Source organism: Thamnophis sirtalis, unplaced genomic scaffold, assembly GCF_051295495.1.
Source record: "Thamnophis sirtalis isolate CommonGarterSnake01/CBP01778 unplaced genomic scaffold, rThaSir2_p1.2 scaffold_7, whole genome shotgun sequence".
Taxonomy (NCBI): Eukaryota; Metazoa; Chordata; class Lepidosauria; order Squamata; family Natricidae; genus Thamnophis; species Thamnophis sirtalis.
In genome coordinates, this window is record NW_028261387.1 from 29015037 (window position 1) to 29035796 (window position 20760).

Genomic DNA, 20760 nt, shown 5'->3' on the forward strand with positions numbered 1-20760 from the left:
AGTAAAATCCCATAAATTGGGCCTCCTTCAGATGCCTTTGGCCAAACAATGTCGGCTGGCAGGCCCTTGGAGGAAAGCCTTCTCGGTGGCTGCTCCAACTCTTTGGAAACAGCTCCCCCCGGAAATCCGGACCATACCCACTCTGATGGCCTTCAGGAAAGCCGTAAAAACTTGGCTGTTCCGGCAGGCCTGGGGCTGTTGACTTCACTGTTGAGGTCCAGCCCCGACTGGAATGAATGTATGAGGGGTGTCTGTTGTTTTAAACTGTTTTGTTGTTATGTGCTTTTTATATTTCTTGTAAGCCACCCAGAGTCCTTTGGGATTGGGCGGCATAGAAAAACTCGAAAGAAAGAAAGAAAGAAAGAAAGAAAGAAAGAAAGAAAGAAAGAAAGAAAGAAAGAAAGAAAGACCAAATGTACAAGTACAGATTATGTGAAACCTGATTCAATAGCAGTAACTTTGAGACAGATCTTGGACTCTTAGTGGACAATCACTTAAATATGAGTTGGTAATATAGATCAGCAGGCAAAAAAGCCAATACAAACCTAGGCTGCATTAACACAGGGATAGAATCAAGATCACATGAAGGATTAGTACCGCTTTATAAAGCCTTAGTAAGGTCACCCTTAGAATACTGCATCCAGGTGACTGGACCGCTACTTGTCTAGAATGGTATAGACTAGAGTTTCCTATTTGAGCAGGGAGGATGGACTAGAAGACCTCTAAGGTCCCTTTCAACTGTTATTCTGTAGGCCTAACACCAGCATTTGGTGTCACATTTTAGCTAACTGGATTAATTTGAGAAGCTCAAAGAGAAGCTTGAATGAGAAGTCAACAGTTCCTTCCATTGTTGGTTCTGAAGCAATCAGCATTTATGGCATGCTGCCGATCATTCAGGAAGTAGTAAACAGGCATCAATATTAGTAGCTATTGAAGCCTGATTCTCCAATACTTTTCTTCAAAAGCATTCAAATTGGCTGCTATTACCACAGCAGCTGGCTGTGAATTCCCTAGTTTAAATGTGTTGCCTGAGAAAGTATTTCCTTATGTGAAATGACCTTGACTTGAAACCCTGTAAAAGCAGGACAACTTTCTATCCCTGTCTTATTTTTATATGCTTCCATAAAAATATTATAAATCATATGAATGTAATATATTTAGTGGGTCATACTGTTCTATTTTTTTTTAAGTATGGGGAGAATATGCTGAAGGGAACATGCATGTCATTATTGCCTTGGGTTTAAGGTGATTTATGAGTGACTGACTATTCCAGAGATACAGTGAACTCATTGAGTAAGAAGTAATATACTAGGCAATTAAAGAGTTTACTTCAAGTGTAGGGCTGAGATTAGTAATTGGAAAGCACATACACCATAGTCTGACAATGTTGCTTACCTCAGTAGATAAAATTAAACGCTGATGGATTCAAACAAAGTACACCAAATATGGATCCCGTAACTTTCATATTCATACTTACAAAGAATTACTGCAAGAAAAAAATACTCCAAGAATCTGTTTCCATGGTACCAATATAATAAGAAATACCCATGCAAAGACTTGAAGTATTTAATCTAATTTGAGAAACATAAATAATGAGAATCTAATTGGAAGAAAAATGGCTAACAGTTAAGTATATATCCCTAGATTTTAAAGTAGAAACCTATAGTTGTCTAGCCCTTTTCAAGCCTGGTCTTATTCCTGTCTATTCTACTTCTTCTGTCAGATTTCATAGCTACTTACCTTTCTACTTCAATTTTGCTATCCACCTAGATTTGTCTACTTTTCATATTTACTTTCCATTTATCATTCTTTCTTATAGCTATTCTCCTATAAGCTTGTTCAATTTGAGCCAATTTGCCAAGCATCATAAGCTACAAATATTTGGTTAAGAATTATTGCCCAGTCCATCAACAAATTGTCAGGATAACCACCTGCATGGTAAACTAGACAACCATTATCCCATTGGACCATCATTTCAAGAGATATTCCCTTACTTAAAACACAGAAACAGAGTGACCAAAGTGGGGCAAAATGGCAGTGGGAGTTAGAGCAACCTCTGACTTCCTGCCGTCTTCCCCACTGAGTGGGAGTCTGGCAGAGAGATGACAATTCTTTCCTTCCTCCCTTGTGGAAAGCTGGCAATTGGAATTAAAAATCTTCCTCTCTCCCTCCCTTTGTTGCTTCCTTCAATCAAGATCTTCTCTATCAAGATATTCTGACCACAGCAACAGGCAGTAGTATTGAAACAACCACAATGTCCACAAACTTCATTCTCAACCTAGCTTACGTTACATGATTATTTTTGTGAGAAAAAGAAATGGCAGCATTTATGTAGGTATCTCGAGATGCATAAAATAGGATATTATGGTTATTTTTGCTATTATTTTCTTCCAAAATAGACAATCAAAATGGATGGCTGGATGGATGGATGGGGAGAGTGTGTGTGGATTGGAAGGACAACTACTGTAAGAGAAGGAAAAAGATATATAGAGAAAGAAGTGGATGAAGATTAGGGGAGGATAGAAGATGAGCAAAAGAAAGGGTGAAGTTGAGAAGCTTATCAAGCATTACAAAATGTGTTAAGCAACTCGATCAAGTAATCTTCAAAAACATCCGTGTTTTCAGCAAACATGTCTTCAGTCTTCCTTTCTTTTAACAGGATTTTTTTGTTGTCAGAATGTCAAACAACTATTCTCTGCATTTCACAGATTTGTATAAGTGTGTAAAGGATTTCTTCTATGAGTAGATAGGATAATCTGCTCAGCAGCAGTGTTATCCCCATAATTTAGTGAATAGTGTCATTATCTTTATTGCCAAAAATGGAAGCGATAGAAATTAATTACAACTTCCTAACTTAGGCCATTAATTACATAATTTTGAAATGTCAAAATAATCAGGAAATCCTGGATTTATATGGCATACATTCATTCAGCCTTTCTGCAACTTCATTCCACTTACATGGACTGGAAGATTTTGAAAACAAACATATAAATTGAAACCAGTGTTCATCTCAGCCTAAAATATAAATAAATATTATGCACATTACATAGAAGTACAGTTTTATTCAAATAAATGAAATAAGTTATCCCCAAATTTCTAAGGCAATGGGAAGTTGACATTTTTTAATATGAGAAGAGTCAGAAAAAATAAAATGAAATTATTTTGAATGTGAAATACTTATTTTCTCCCAACAGGGAATTGTTGCTGCATCTCGTTCAAAAGGTGAACATAAACAGAAAATATTTCTAACAATCTCCTTTGGAGGAATCAAAATCTTCGATGAGAAGACAGGAGTAAGTGAAATAATGTTAAAACATTTTTTTCTTAGTAGCTTTTGCCCTAAAAGATATTCAAGGAAGGCAGTAATACTCCAATTAAATTATACCATAAAATATTCCATAAGTTGTACCTATGGATCAAAGTAATGATTTGAATGTATAAAAATGGAATTTATTGAATGTATTAAGATGGTGATTAACACAGAGACACAAATTTAGCAATTCTACAGTTAATATCAGGACTGAGAATATGCTAACAGTAATTCCAATATATTCAAAATTCCTAGAGATCCATGAAAAATAAAATAAAGCAACAGAACCTACCAGTCCTTCCAAAATGAGTAGTAAAGTAATATATATATGGAGATTCTCAGTCATCCAGGTCATGGTTGTCCCAAAGGTACTTTCTTTGTTTTTGCTTGAAGACGATTTGCTTCTCAACCAAGAAGCTGAATACAACAAGACCAGCATGCATGCGTGTGTGTATATCTATATCTATTGATATCTATCTATCTATCTATCTATCTATCTATCTATATCTATCTATCTATCTATCTATCTATCTATCTATCTATCTATCTATCAATAGCAATAGCAGTTAGACTTATATACCGCTTCATAGGGCTTTCAGCCCTCTCTAAGTGGTTTACAGAGTCAGCATATTGTCCCCACAGTCTGGGTCCTCATTTCACCCACCTCGGAAGGATGGAAGGCTGAGTCAACCTTGAGCCGGTGAGATTTGAACTGCCGAACTGCAGATAGCAGTCAGCTGAAGTGGCCTGCAGTACTGCACTCTAACCACTGCACCACGTTGGCTCTTCTCTCTCTCTCTCTCTCTCTCTCTCTCTCTCTCTCTCTCTCTCTCTCTCTCTCTCTCTCTCTCTCTCTATCTATCTATCTATCTATCTATCTATCTCTCTATATCTATCTATCTATCTATCTATCTATCTATCTATCTATCTATCTATCTATCTATCTATCTATCTATCTATCTATCTATCTATCTACACGCATGCATGCTGGTCTTGTTGTATTCGGGTCTTTTCCCATGTAAGATTGAGATTGTCTTGGCAAAGTTTCAGCGAGGTCTCACTCACCATCTTCAGGCTGGTGTTTTTGGTTTAAAGCATGGCCGGAGCTACCATCTTTCTATAAATCTTGGTAGGAGTGTGTGGAGTGCTGGCGTTGTTTCAGTAAGTAGATTGATTGGCTGTGTGGCTATCTCATGATTGGTAGATTGGTGCTGGCTGTGTGTCCATTGTTGTTTTGTGTTGTAATGGCCTGGGTGGTGGGTGGGGCTCATTTGTTTACCAGGGCTGATTTCCAGATGTCTGTTTATTCATGTTGTAGGGGTGTTTCTCTATTTCGATAGCTTCCATAATTATTCTCTTGTTGAAGTGTTGAGTTTTGGAGATTAACCTGGTTCCTTCAAAATTAATTTCATGTCCTGTAGCTTTAAGGTGCTGGAAAAGGGAGGAAGTTTTTTCTTTTTTTCTTACTGCGTTCTTGTGTTCTGGAATGTGTGCATTTATTCTCCTGTTCGTTTGTCCTATGTATGTTGCAGGGCAGATTTTGCATGGTATTTCGTAGACTCCTTGATTTTCTAGCTGGAATTTGTCTTTGGGGTTTCTTAAGATGTTGGCTCTTTTTTGGTCAGGGTTGAAGGCTGTCTTGAAATTGTGTTTGTGGAGAATTTTGCTGATCTTATCTGTGGTGCCTTTGATGTAAGGGAGGAGGGCGATGCCGTTGTCCTGTTCTGTGTCTCATTTTTGGGGGGAGTCTCCCTTTGGATTAGGTTGGTATTTGTTTTTCTTTGGAATCTGCTGGAGATTAATACGTTTGTGAGAGTGTGTAATTCAGTTTTCAGGTGGTTTTTGTTGGCTAGGCGTTTGGTTCTGGAGATGAGGATCTTGGCTACAGAGTTGATCTGTGCACGGTGGTGATGGGATTGTGCGTTTAAGTAGCGGTTAGTGTGTGTTTTTTTCCGGTAGATGGTGTGTCCTAGGGAGCCATTGGGTTTTTTATAGATTAGGACGTCCAGAAAGGGAAGTTGGTTGTTTGCTTCTATTTCTATAGTGAATTGTATTTTGGGGTGTAGGCTGTTAAGATGTGTGAGAAAGTTGTCCAGTTTTTCTTTCCCGTGTGGCCAAATCACAAAAGTGTCATGAACATATCTAAGCCAGAGTTTGGGTTTGTGTTCAGATTTATCTAAGGCGTTAATTTCAAAATGTTCCATGTATAAGTTTGCAGTGATGGGTGTAAGTTGTCTGCTAGGTTTGTTAGGAACCTGTTGGATCTTCCACTTGGTACAGAGTTTGTTTCCCAGTTAATGTCAGGGTAGTTAAAATCCCCCATTACTATTATGGTGTGCTTCCTACATACCTTAGTTAAATGAAAAGCAAAAAGTTCATCTACTTCCTCTGCTTGGTTGGATGGCCTGTAGTATAGATCTATGGCAATGTCATTACCCCCCCCCCCAACCTTTAATATTGACCCAAATGCATTCAAGATAGTTCTCATCATTGTTGTGCTCTATTTCTGTAGAGATGTAGTTATTTCTTATATATAATGCAACTCCACCTCCTCTTTTATTTGGTCTATTTCTTTTAAATAATTTAAATCCTTCTAGCTGTATGTTCCATTTGTGGGTTTCATGCCATCAAGTTTCAGTAATGGCAACAATATTGTATCTGCCCTCATTTACCTGAATTTCTAATTCATCCTGTTTATTCCTCTTACTCTGCGCATTGGTGTATAGACATTTGAGTCCACTTTGACCCTGTTTTTACTGTCTACATAACCTGTGTTATGCCCGACTGCCCCTATTGCTGCCACTTGTATGATTCGTGAACATGGTATGGCATTCATTATAAAATGCTTGGTTTTGCTTGACAGCAGGAGTGATAATCTTACCCGCACAAACATATATGTTACATGCACTGATAACCCTATGAATTTTAGATTGCTGGGGACATAAATGTTCTGTATCAATTAATTCTCTGTCCCCACTGTTCAGTTTAAATGTTTATCCAGAAAATCTATGAATTTAATGCCAAGTAACTCAGTCCCTTTCTTGGATGGGTACAAACCATCTCTTTTGTACAGTTTTTCATTGGACCAGCTGCAGACATCATGATTAATAAAACCAAAGCTCTCCCTTTTACACCACTCCTTTAGCCACACATTAAACTGGCCCTTTCTACACACTGGTCCTTTCCTTTTTGTTCCTTATATACTGGTAAAACCTCTGAAAAGATAAGCCTACAACCTATACTACTAAGTTCATACCCCAAGCTCTGGAAATCATTCTTCACAGAAAGTACATCTTTTTGGGACAGATCATTTGTGCCAAGATGTATAATAGCATCAATATCACAATCCTTACTTGCATTCTTGACTATCTTAAGAATACACCTCTTGTCTCTGCTGGCAGTAGCACCTGGCAGACACCTGACCTCTTTTGAAACCTCCATATCCTTTCCTAAATTTACATCCCTTATGATTGAATCACCAACCAGAAGGTGATTTCTCTTTTTGCATACCTTGCTCGTCTTGTGCGACTGATGTGTTATACCTGGTTCCCCATTTCGCCTTTCTGAAGAAAGTTCTTCAATTTGGACCACGATCCCCTGCTTATTTGAGTCATCATTATCACAACTACCTTGACCTGTCTCTTTAGTGTCCTCATTAAGGTCAGCAAGGGTGCTATATCTGTTATGCTAGATCACAGCAAAAGCTTTGTGTTTATGGTTCACAGCTCTCACCCTGCCAGATCCCACAGTTGTCCAGACTGCTCTTCTCCTGCAGGATCTTTGTGGTAGAGGGGGCTGATAGAGTGGCATCTCCATAGAGTGGAATGGCCAAATTGGGCACCTAATTTCTGCTTGGAGAGCACAGATTAGAGATTCTAGATAGGTAATCTATCTATTACAAAGGAGACAGTATCCAAAATTGAAAAGAGTGCTGTGAAAGACAGGTGCAAAACAGCTATTACATTGAACTAAGCCAGTCATTTTGAAATAAAATAAAATCACAATCTCAAGCGCACTAATCCAGAATGTATCATTGCTATTTTGGTTTATAGATATATGATTCATGCGCTGTTAGGTGCGCTGGCCCCTACTTCAGTCCTCTTTGTCTCTCTGATTCCCCCCTTGTATCCAGCAGCTCCAATCACCAGCCTCAGGAAGGTTCCACACATAAATATTGAAGGTTCCAAACATAAATATTGAAAATTCAAAAAGGTTTCCAGACTTTTAAAGACCACTATGTATTGTCTAATAAACCTGTACCATCAACACCAAACAAAGAATAATATCATCGAAGAAACTTAAGTAATAGAACACCTACATCATATTTTTAGCCAACCTGAAGTGATCTCATACAGTTATTGAGACAAGACTTATGGGGTAAGAAAGAAATAATTTCAGAAATAGACTGAAAATAATATAGAGAAATTACCACCATATCAAGGCAAAGAGATTTGTTTCAAACATATTTGAGAACTGAGAAACTTTGTTCATATCATTTCCCAGTACAACCAATTTCCAGTGAGTTTTTAGATTTGTACACCATAAAGAAACCAAATGGCCTGGTCTTTGCAGGGAAACAAATCATAGTCAATCTCGTTTGGACAGAAATGATGGAATACTTGAAATTAGCATTCCAATATTTTCACTCCATGGAAATACTCCAGTCCATCCTGAAAGAATACCCAAATTATATATAGATGAATACTTGTTCTACTCTAGTTAATATGGCAAGTAAACCTCTTGGCATTTATTTTATTTTAATCAATATTTTTCAAAAAGAAACTACACTTTAGTGCTTTTGTCATGTTCACAATCAGGATTGCTGTGATATGCAGTAGAATTGGAACTGCTCTATCCACCAGAAGATGGAGATGAATGTTTTTGTCAGCATTTGCACAATTGTGTGGATACAGTATATGCATTGAAGAAGGACTACAATACAATCATTTGTCACTCCTCTCAGGGTAACATAATGTAAGATGTTCATGAAATAAACAGGAATGAGGGATAGCATAGAACCAACCAACATATTTTGGTAGAGCAAATAGATCACTTTTCTGAATGTTATTATAGCATCCAGTGGATTTTCTGAGACATAAGTAGTTTTGAGACATGGAAAGATTTCTTTCTTCCCATGACATTGTGTGTAGAAAAAAATAAATATTTAAAATCTGCATTTTAAGAAAGCTTTTTGTAGCACAAATAGAGATTTTCCTTGAGATGCAAGTAAATGGAAAAGGGGTGGGTTTTTCTGTTGGACTTGCAATAGAGAGTGGGAAAATACTTTCATTTTCCAAAACTTACAATGTCTGACTATAGTCCTCTAGCTTTGCAACAAAAAGCATGAGAAATAATCATTATATTCCTATCATGGCTGTTGTATCATTTGTCTTTCGCAGCACAGGAAGCTAGATATTGTGACCCTGAAAAACTAATTCCGTAGTTAGGAATTAGTATAGAAATCAGCTTTACTTAGTTATAAATTACAAAAATATGTTCCAGATACATTCAAATGGCTTTCACTTTTTGATTTTGCTTTGAGATTAATTACTAAACCAGCAGCCCTCAACCTTTTGGGCACCAGGGACTGGTTCTGTGGAGAAAATTTTTTCTGCGGGACCGGAGGAGGCGTAGTGTGTGCTGCCTGCACCCCGCAGATTGAGTTTCGCTTGTTTGCACGGCCTAGTTGCTGGTATGCCACAGACCAGTGCAGACCTGTTGTTGGGGATCCCTATATTACTACCAATAATATGTTACTATGATGCTCTTTTTAAGCATCTCTTTATAAACTCATCAGTCTGTCTAATTTTATTCCACATCTATGCATCTATTGATTTTTCCTGTGCACCGCTTGGAGAGTCCAAGCGACGGGTGAAATCAGTCTGGTTGCCCTGGGACTGAGGAATCTTTTTCCTTGGCCACGCCTTCTGGTGTTACTTGGCGCCAGAATTTTTCCTCAATCTGCCCATTCAGGACTTGTATTTGTGAGCTCCAGCGTAATTTAACTAGGCTTGGACTCTCCTTCTAGCTTTTTTCCTTTCTTTTTCCTTAATTTGTTTTTCCCATAACTAGCAGTTTAAATTGTCTCCCTTTTTTGCTTCACGTCGTTGTCTCCCTTTTTTGCTTCACGTCGTTTGATTTCTCCTAGAGACTCGGAGGTAGGTGTGTGTGGGGGGGGTGCTCCTCTTGCCGCGCCGCTTTTGGACAGCAGCGGAGAGCTGCTGTATTTGCTTTAAAGTGCGGCAGGAGCGGTGGCTCCCGGGTTCCTCTTTTAGTTGGAATTTGTTGTTTTTGCGATTTTCTTGCCCTTCAGAGGGCACAGCCTATCACGGAGGGGTGCGCTGCCACTTTAAATTGTGCAGCTGCCATCTTTACCTCCTTCTTCTCCCTTACACTGGAGCGGCGGCCAATTGGGAGGGCCTGAATTCACGTCTTTTCTCCCATTGGTGTTCCCGCTCAGCCATGCTTCTGCAGATAGCTGCAGGGTGGTTAGCTGGCCTTGATCAGGTCTCCGGCTCAACCAGTGTACAGTTGTTTCACAGATTCGGCACCCCAGTGATTGATCTGTTCGCCACCCAAGAGAACACGCAGCTCCAACTCTTCTTCTCCTGCTTCCCCTCACCAGGGGCGGAGGGGATGGATGCCCTTCGATGCAGATGGCCTCAGTGTCTACTGTATGCCTTCCCACAGCTTCCGTTTCTACCACAGGTAATCTGCAAGATCATCGCGGAAAGGATGGAGGTCCTGCTCGTAGCTCCCCACTGGCCTCGCAGGTCATGGTACGCCAACCTCATCAGCCTGTTGGTGTCCTCCCCATGGCGGATTCCTCGTGACCAGGTCTCCCTCAGCCAGGGGACCAAGTACACCTGGACTCCCAGTGGCTCCAGCTGGCCATCTGGCACTTGAGGGGGATCTCCTGAGGAGTGAAGGTCTGTCGGAGGAGGTTGTGTGTACCATCCAGGTGTCCAGATGACCATCAATGACCAGGATATATGACTCCACCTGGTTCACCTTCGCTAAGTGGTGCGATAATTACCATCTCGATCCAGTTACCACGCCTGTTTCCTGCTTACTGGATTTTTTACAAGGAGGCCTAGACAAGGACCTCGGCCCCAACACCCTTTGTCATCAGGTGGCGACACTGTCCACCGTCTGGTCCGGCGATCCGACCCAGACCCTCAGCAAGATCTCGAGGGTTCCATGTTTCCTTAAGGGCGTCTCCAACTTATGCCCTCCGGTGGTCCACCGCTATCCCACCTGGCAGTTATCAGTGGTCCTACAGGCTCTTACATCTCCGCCCTTTGAGCCTCTATGTATGACATCTCTTCATTACCTCACTTTAAAGAATGCCTTTCTTGTTGCAATAACATCTGTGAGATGCATTTCGGAAGTGGCGGCTTTATCGGTCCGGGAGGATCTATGTGTCATCCACCCGGACAGGCTCGCACTGCGTCATCCTGAAGGTCAACACCTGGTTCCACAGACACAGGAAGTTATCCTGCCTAACTTCTGCCCATGCCACAACCACCCGAGGGAATGTGGTTGGCACAAGTTGGACATCAGACGGGCCCTGCGGATATACATCAGACGTTCTGCGGACTTCCGCAGGTCAGAGGCTCTCTTTGTATCATTCCAGCCTGGCTCCTTAGGTAAGAAGGTGACATCTTCCACAGTCAGTAGGTGGCTCAGAGCATGCATTGCAGCTGCATACGAACACCAGTCCAGGGTGGTACCCCGGCACATTACCGCCCATTCCACTAGGAGTGCTGCCACCACCGTGGCCCCAGCCACCCAGGCTACCATTGAAGATATCTGCAGAGTGGCTACTTGGTCCTCACCATCGCACTTTGTCAGGAACTATAAATTGGACATGTATGCTTCGGCTGAAGCATCGTTCGACAGGCAGGTTCTACAGGTGGTTGTTTCCACGAATGAATCCCGAGACTGTTCTTCTGTCCGCTCTAGTGACATATAACTTGGGTATGTCCTGTCGCTTGGACTTTCCAAGCGGTGCACAGGAAATGACCATTGGCTTACCTGAAAGGTCCTTTTCTGTGCACCGCAGGAGAGTCCAACCCACCCTGTTTCTCAGTCCAGGGATTCATGACCGTCGTGTCAACTTGGACTTTCTTTTACTGATTCATCACGGTTCCAGCCTTCATGGTTCCAGGCCATCTCAAAATTCTGGTGCCAAGTAACACCAGGAGGCGTGGCCAAAGAAAAAGATTCCTCAGTCCCAGGGCAACCAGATTGATTTAACCCGTCGCTTGGACTCTCCCGCGGTGCACAGAACAGGACTCTTCAGGTAAGCCAATGGTCTTTTCCCACCAAATCCCTTATTTTTTTTCAGAGCATCATTGTGCTAACTGCAGCCTCTTCCAAACAGGAAAAACTTCTGATGAACTTATCCATGCTCTTTTCAATGGCCATGCGACGAGTGCAGAAATCAATATACAGACATTACTACCCCGTGCTATTTTTTAGGCTCTGTGCTTTTTGTCTTGATTTTTCTTGTAAACTTCAAAAGAAACCAGTCAGTTGCTACAAGAGAAGCTTCAAAGTTGTCCCTATGCTCATTTTAAAAGGAAAATGAAGCGATGCTATGGCAGTTCAATGACAGTTCTTTGTAAATTACTATTTGGTGGAATTACTCAAATTTAGCCGCTGTAAAGAGAGAGCAAGCATGGAGAAATGTAGGCCAGAAGCTGAATCTAATATTAGACTGTGAGAAATGTTAACGCTTTAGAGGTGCCACCTAATGTTGTTTTAGGAAGGAGATCCTATCAGGTTCAGGTTAAGTGACAGAGAGAGTAAACAGGCAAACTATTAAGACATTTTTTTTTGTTTTTTTGCAAAGATAAAAGCCACTCAGAGTTTACGCAAAATAATCTGTTAGTTGATTTCAGCTATATATGTTAATAGCAAAAGAATTATTTCTTAATATCTCTGTTTTGATGAATGCAGCTGTAATTAGAATTAGTTTCTGTGTTAAATGCAAATTCTTATCTTAATGAAAGAAAATCAGTAAAATATAAGTATTAGCATAAGAGTTTTGCATTTATGTTTACTGTGTTGGAATTGTGTACTATGGTTAAGTACTTGCTTGGTTTCTTCAAGGAAGCTCATAGCATAGAGACTAAGAAGTATCTTCTAGTCAAGTCATAATATTGCCACCACTAAAACAATTTTTTATTCTATATTAACAGGGTCCTAAGGCAAAAACCACAAATAGAGCCAGAACATATGTGAAAACAGCTTTTTCTTAACTATAATTATCTTCACAATGGCTTATTCCCTCTCTTGAATTTTAATAAGGAACTCAATTAAATGTTTATATAAATTAACTATGTAACATGATGCCAAAAATAAACCAGTCTGATGGCTGTGAGAATTAGCTTTCCTAATTAACATTGTATTACTGGATAACCAGAATCATTAAAATTACAAGTAAATAATTCAGTGTCAATTACAAAGAATTATAGGAATAAAATCACTATACTTCCAAAATATGATGCATTATTTGGCCATATAAATTTGAAACATTCTGAACTAAATTGTCAGTGTCAGATGATCTTATCAACCAAATTCATATTCTCAATATAAATGGCAGAACCTGCAAGAATCTTGGCTGGGTCTAAAGGTTTTTTTGGTAGGATAGTCCCAAATTATATCACTTACTGTGGCTTTTGAAATTGTTTCCTTGCAGATCTCTTGTTTCCTCTGTGTACCTCCATGGCATGGTGATTTTATTATGTGTTCTAGAAGAAGGTTAGAAGGAACTAGCAGCCTAGAAAGAATCATTCATAGATTAGATGGTCTAAGAATTAGAATTCGTTATTGGCCAAGTGTGATTAGACACAGAAGGAATTTGTCTCAGTTGCATAATCTCTCAGTGTACAATAAACCATAAAGATGTTGATTTAATCCAATACCTGTCATAAATCAAAGGTCATCTTTTGTCATTCCAGGAAGGGAATATTAGAAAGATTATTTTTATTAAAAGTAGAGCCACCTCAATGATTCTACCTTTACAATACAATAGTAGTTTTCTTGTATTGATTCTGACTTTCCAGTCTGATAGAGAGAAATAAAAAATAAGTAATCCATTAGCTCTACTTACTTTAAAAAAACGAGTGGCAATATTCAACTTCCTTGCCGCTAAGACACTTATTCTGAGGGAAACTTGCTTTGTTGTTGTGCCTAAATTGATTCTATTGCTTCTATAAGCAGGCAAAAAATGTTAAAACATTTCCAAGATGCAAGTTATCTTACAATGCTTTAGAATTTCTTACCAATTTGTCCTTGCAACAAGCCTCACCTTACTGTCTATAAATGCTGGGCAGAGAAATTAATCATGATATCAACCATAGACAGATTAAGAGGCACAGAAATGAGCATTGCATAGTTAACCTCTTTCAGGTTAACTACATAATGCTCACTCTGAAAACAAACAAAAAAAGCATTCAAATATTTGAGATAAATATGTACTTCAGCTAATAAACATCCTTCATACAAAACCCAACTATATTTTTATTGAGATAAATAATGTTCACAAATGAGCAAATTTTACATTAAAATAAAAAAGAAAATATTCGATGCAGTCTTATTTATACATATAGAATATGATGGCCTATTTCCAGTAAGAATGCTTTTCTTCAAATGTGCATAAGCAACAGATTTATGAAACTTAGCTCTTTATTTCTACAAGGCTTTTATTTTTGCTTCCTGAAAACATTCCAAACACACAAACACAGTTCTTCTCTAGTTACAGTGATACTTAATATGTACAGTGTCCTTAGCTTAACAAACAATACATCTACAGTTCTATATAGATATTAAAAATATATTTTAACACATTTCACTTCTTTCCTAAGAATGAGCAGGAGAAGAGGGAAACAACTCTTTTCTGAATAAAGGCTGCTAATATCTTCATTAAGGTGTCCTCACTGATATTTGTTCATTCTCTAAAAACTGGAGCTTAGCTTAGTCAGCCTCCAGCACCATGGCGCGGGTACGTTTTTGCCTTCCCCAGGCTCCAGAGACTTTTTTTCAAGCCACTGCAAGGGCAAAAACTGCTCCCCCGGGCTCCGGAAGCCCCCAGGAGGCTGGAAAATGGCCCATTTTTGGTCTTCTGGGAGGACCGTTTTGTGGCATATTCAATATGCAAATACCAGCTGCGACCTGATTGGCTGGTCATTCTGACAGTTGGTCTGAGTGCTAGTATAAATACCCTGACCATTCAGGGAAAGTTCGAATCACTGTCATCTCTGTCTTAATAAAGATCTGTCTTGCATCCACGGCTCCTGCGTGTCTTTCCCTCACACAACCCACACGTTACAACACTGGCGACGAGGATGGGATTGATCTGCGATTCCCGCAGAGCCTAAGACAGAAGCAAGGAACAACATCAGCCAACGTGAACGCAGAAGAAAATTTCTGTTCTTTCCTGTCAGAGCCGCCGCCTTGGCCAGCAAGCGTCAGCAGCAGTAACCACCACCGTGGGCTTCCGGTTTCAGCCAACCTGAGTAAGCAATCAGGCGCGGCATCCATCCGTCCGAGGGACGGGCTTCCTACGCTTAACCTCGACTGGAGCCGCCGCCGCTACTCAGGGATGAGCTATGGACCGCGACGGCTAAACCGCGCATGGGACTGCTGCCTGCCTGCCGCCAGCTGTTCCTACGGCACTCTCAGCATTACATGGCTGTCGAGAGGCCCAAGGAACCAACGTTCAGCCTCAAGCCTCGTTCTCCAAGCCTCGTTCTCCAAGCTGCCACCTAGCACGCACCGGCTACGCTCTCTCAGCCTGTCTAAATTTGAAGGAGCTCAGCCTGCATAAATTTTAGCGCATCTGAAGTCTGCCCTCTGGTAGCAGCCGCTCGACCGATCCCCGCTAACAACCGAACAGCCTCTCCAACACTAGCACACTCACTACATACTCCAGACTGTCCTACTCCTCTGGCCACTCCTTGTTACACTATCAGACCTAACTATAAAGCCACTCGCACGCCTCTACACCTGAGCACTCTACTCCTATGCAATCCGCTTGCCTCCATTTTGCCTCCGTCTACAGCTCCGCCGCTAGTCTCTTCAAAAGCCTAGTTCCGCGCCACTTATTCAAAAGAGCACTCAAGGAGCCCAGGACGACTGAAGCTCTCTCTACGCGGCCACCGCTTGCCTCTCGACCCAGCGAGAGCCGTCCAAGACTCTAAAAACCAACGAGAGCCTTCCTAAAACTAAAAAACTTTTCGCTACGAAGGACTCACCAGCATCTTGCAACAGCGAGGCTGAGCATGCGCAGAACTCAGAACTGGGGGGAAGGAGAGAGTCTGAGTTTGAATATGCAAATACAAGCTGCGGCCTGATTGGCTGGTCATTTGGTCTTTAGAACTGGGGGGAAGGAGTGTTGCATATTCAATATGCAAATACCAGCTGCGACCTGATTGGCTGGTCATTCTGACAGTTGGTCTGAGTGCTAGTATAAATACCCTGACCATTCAGGGAAAGTTCGAATCGCTGTCATCTCTGTCTTAATAAAGATCTGTCTTGCATCCACGGCTCCTGCGTGTCTTTCCCTCACACAACCCACACGTTACAACACGTTTCCCCCTCCACAAGCCTCCGCACGGGCCCTGCACTTACCTCACATCCAAAATGGGCCACATGGGGACTCCTGGTAGGGGAGGGGTGGGATTTGGAGGTTATTCGAACCAGCTATAACCTTAGGTATGGATTCTCCTGAACCTAGGTGAGCCCATGGCAGCCCACCCCTGCCCTCATCACTAAATGATTAAGCTACTAGAAAAAGCTCTAAATGGATCAAATGCTGGCTGCTAATGGAGACAAAGATTTAACACCAGAACACATTGGTTGCCAACAGCCAATTTGAAGTAAGGTTTTAAATCTATAAATCCTTACTTAGCTTGGCTTTCATGTTTCTTCAGAACTATGTTTCCCGAAATAGATGGATAGTATCTTGTGCATTGTTTCAAAAAGAGAATGTTGGGTGTCCCCAATTTGTGTAAGATGAAGAGTTAGTGGCCTAGTAGTGCTACTTCTTAGTGGTGAAAGTCATACTATAAAGTACCTCTCCTCCCTGAGGGACCAATTTGCTGTCTTTCAAATGATGTAAAGACCAACTTTTGTTCTATCAGGTTTTGATGCTAACTGTGACAATAGGCTGATTCATGGATGCTTTATTACTTTTTCTTTGGCCTTAGGTTGAGATTTTAATGTATTGGTTTAATAGATAGTGTAAACAGCTCAGAGACTCTAGAGTGGGTGGTATACAGATGTTTGTAGTTAGGTAATAGGCAAGAAGGAAAGTAGATAGATAGAATAATTAGATATGCTTAACAGATGCAACTAATTGATTTTCTTTGCAGAAATGAAATTCATTAATAACGCGTGCAATGTAATCTATCCCAATTCAACCTTACTTTGAATAAATTCATTGTTAAATCATTTGTAAAGTTATTACTTGTTTTTCTAAAATGTTCATAGCTGATTTGTTTTTGTTGCTCATTTACTCATGTGTATCTTACCTAATTTAAAAGGGGCAAGTGTTGATTTTATGTGTACTGTATCTTGTTGACTAATATTACATTTTAATTTATCATTATTAAAAACATCAATTTTAGCCACTAACTAGAAAATTGTCTAAAAATTGTTATTGGCAGATCTGATTTGAGATAGATAGTTTAAGAGGAACTGCTATATAAAGAACATACTTCACTTACAATCAGAAATGTAGTTTATTCTTTTCTTACTGCTTTTATGTTGGACAAGCCAGCATTAATAAAATATGCATTTTGATTATGAGAAAAAGATTAATTGTGTTTGCACACCCATTAGACAGAAAGTATAATTCAAGACAACTTCTAACAAAATAAAGACAATTGTCAGAGTGATTTCTTCAATGGTTTCTGCCCATCCGATGAATAGGGGGCATTAAACAATATCATCTAGTGGGACTTTGGAAGTGTTGTGTGTTGTACTGCTTGCCCCTAGAACAGCATGTCCTTGGAGAATCATACTGCTCTCATTCTACATTTTAGAAGTGCTTAAAATAAATGCATTTTGTAACCTGTGTTACCCCATGCATTTATCAATGTATTTATTCTTCCCCATAAATTATTTCAAGGTTTTTTAATATATATACCAGAATTGTTATTATTGTGGATGGTCACACAGACAGCCAGGTGTTTAGATTGGATTTGACATTTTTATCCAGCTGGCAAGTACTTCCAAGGATCTGGATAGATAGATATTGTTTTTTTGATGCTGTTAAAGGTATTGTTGCAGAATGTAAGCTGTTTCAAAGCTGCCTTCTGCAATTGACCAGTGGTGATTTTGTCAATGCCGATGGTGTTCAAGTGGTGCTTTAATTGTTTTGGGATTTCATCCAAGGCACTTATTACTATTAGCACTTATAAAGTACAGAACAGTTTAGCTTCTTCATTTTCTATTTCTTTCTCTATTTTATGATCCCACCAGTTCTTTGCTGGAAGAAAAATGATGTTTCTTACAGATATTCCAATACACAGTTATTGCTTTGACAGGCCACTGTTTATAGTGAATTTATCTTTCAGCAACTAACTGGATGGCCCACTGTTTCTTCAGCTTTTTTGCATGGGCAGCATTTGCTTTTTGTTGCTATCTCCTCAATTTTGGTTTTATATGCATTTGATCCTGTGCAGCCATAATTAGCCCTTCCATTTCTTTCTTCAATTTCCCCCTCTCTTAGCCATTGTCAGGTCTTGTTGTTAGCTTCTTTGGCTGGTATTTTTCCTACATACTGGCCAGGGGTGGGTTTCAGTTTTTTTACTACCGGTTCTGTGGGTGTGGCTTCTGGATCATGTGGTGATAGGTGTGGCTTGTTGGTCATGTGACTGAGAGGTGTGGCTCCATGGTCATGTGACTGGTTGGTCATGTGACTGGATGAGCATGGCCAACTTGACATCACTCACCAGGAAATGTCATGGATTGGGTAAAATGTGGTGAAGCTCACTTAAGAACGCTCTTGCTTAGCAACCAAAATTTTGGGCTCAATTGTAGCCATAAATCAAGGACTATCTCTGCCTTCCTCTGCATGGCAGCCTTGTCCTAGTAAACTCCTTCTGCTTTCTGGCAATTTTCTTCACTGGTAGAGGAACCAAAATAATCCAGACAATGTAAAGTTTCCTGCTGCAGCAGGGGTTTGGACTAGATGACCTCCAATTAGCCTTCTAGCCTTAAATTGGTGTGCTGTTTTTCTTTCTTTCTTTCTCCCTTCCCTCTGTGAGAAGCACCCCCCCCCTTATATTACTCATAAGAAAAGGTTCCCAGAAAAGCAAGGAAAAATCAAGCTGCTAACAAAGAAACCTGCCTGAGGCTAATTCCACATTCTTGCCAGATAGAGATAATGAGATAATAAGCCTATAGAAAGTTTGGCTCCATTGACACAAGCAGGGAATCATATTTTAGAAAAACAAAGGCCATATTGCACAAACCCCAAAACTTCAAAAATATAGAACCATATAAGAATCCTTCCTTTTATCCAGTTTGTTGTTTAGCTGACCCAGAAACAAACTGCTGAATGTCACTTTGCAAACCTCTTTCTGAACAGCTTTTCAATTTAAAGCAGGGGTCTCCAAAGTATGCAGCATTAAGACTTGTGGACTTCAACTCCCAGAATTCCACAGCCAGCCGTGCTCAGTTTGGAGACTCCAATTATTTTTCTCCTTTTGCTGAATCTCCCAACTGAAAAGTGAGTTTCTTTCTAACATTTCCCTCTTTTTTTCTTTCACCCTTCCCTCCCTCCCTGCCTCTCTCTCTCTCTTTCCCTTTCCTGAACAAGCAGAGAAAAAAAGGCCTTGAAAAGTTAAAGAAAAGCTTCTGATTATCATGTGCCTCAGAGCTGAGCCCCACAATTGTCAGAAGCTTTTTTTTTTACCTTTTAAAGCCTTTTTTCCCTGGAAACCAGGCAAACCAGCAGAAAAAAAGGCTTTAAAAAGTTAGGGTAATGTGAATGCTGTTTACCTGTGTGTAGGCAGGAGCCAGGAGGAAGCAGTTCTGTGGATCCACATGGCAAAGGTGAGGCAGGGCGAATGTCGGAGTGGGCGGGTGGGCCAACCAGTACAATAAAAATTGCTCTGCACATGCGCAGAAGCAAAACCAAGATGGCGCTGCCTATGGCGCCGCCGGGAGAACTGGTTGTGGACGTGGCCAGGCTACCATTATTACCGGTTTGGAAAGGTACACCAGATTTCTATTAGCTATTCGGCCGTAGACCAAACTTGTAGGAACCCACCTCTGATACTGGCCATATAATGCTTTGCCTTGCCATGTCTCTTTTCTTTTCTTAATTTGTACTCACTTTTGTTGCCAGCAGTTTAGACATTAATGGCTGTGTGTTGCATTATTTTGAGGGGACAGCAAATTTACACTGATATACACACTGCATACTCATTAGTTTACATTGAAGCCAAGTATCATTTCTTTAATGTTGTCACATGAAAAGATATACTTAAATATTTACAAAATGTGAGAGTGTACTCACTTCTGTGATATACTGTAAGTCTAAGTGCTATTGCTATTTAACCAATTTTTCCATTTCACATTACCTTCAGGAGTCTGTATATCTCACCAATTCTAAAAAAAAAGCCCACTTCCCATTAAACATGACATCAGCAAGAGGCCAATAAATCAGGCCTTTTTACAACCTTTCCCCTGTTGGTTATTCACTTAACTGATGGGAATCTCTGGAATGTAGAGCCTTCAGTCCCTTCAAACTGACATACCCATAAATCCTCCGGTTCCGTTGCCTTTACAAGTTCAGCCATTCTCACCCACTTTTCCCAAACCTCCTTTTTCCTTCCATCATTCATGTTACATAGGTATTTTTTACTCAGCCTTTCCCCTGTCCCTCTTCTCAGCTGTGGCTGTCAAATCTTCAAGGTAGTTCTTTTAAAGCTGAGTATTGCTCTCTTAGTTACTGCTGTTTCCTCTGCTGACACATCTCAGCCTGGATCTGGAACCCAGATGTCAGAATTTCATATCATATCTGGAAATGTTCTAAACCCAAGATTCAACCCAAATAAAGGATAGATTGTATTTATTTTATCGATTCGCTTGTATCTGGATGGGATTGTGATGACTTCCCCCCTCCTGTTTATGTTTTTCTTCCTTTCCATTATATATCCTGCCTTCTTTATTTAACCACTGGCCTCTGTTTTTTAAAAGGATTTTCTCATTAAATGCTTTCCTCGAGCAGAATTGCATTGGCTGCCCCTTTTGTTATTTGCATTTCACAAGCTTTATTTCTTGGAATTTAGATATTGAGAAGGTATGAAAAAAAGAATCCTCAGCAAAAAATCAGCCTTTAGAATATGGTCTCTGCAAAGTTGATGGTGCTAATTCCTTTATTAGTACAGAAATAATCTATCACATATTTATTTATTAAATGTATATAG

At 40.2% G+C, this 20760-nt stretch overlaps 1 protein-coding gene across 14 annotated transcripts in view; it reads left to right on the plus strand.

The window, feature by feature from the left end:
- DAB1 (DAB adaptor protein 1) overlaps positions 1-20760 on the plus strand; it is a 788454-nt gene that overhangs the window by 676675 nt on the left and 91019 nt on the right. For all 14 annotated transcript variants that reach the window (XR_015697263.1, XM_087719600.1, XM_087719599.1 and 11 more), the window contains one exon: positions 3195-3293. Coding sequence is in view for 13 of the 14 variants with exons in the window: in XM_087719600.1 (XP_087575726.1) it covers positions 3195-3293 (99 nt within the window). In the remaining variant the exon portion in view is untranslated. The remainder of the gene's footprint in view (positions 1-3194; positions 3294-20760) is intronic.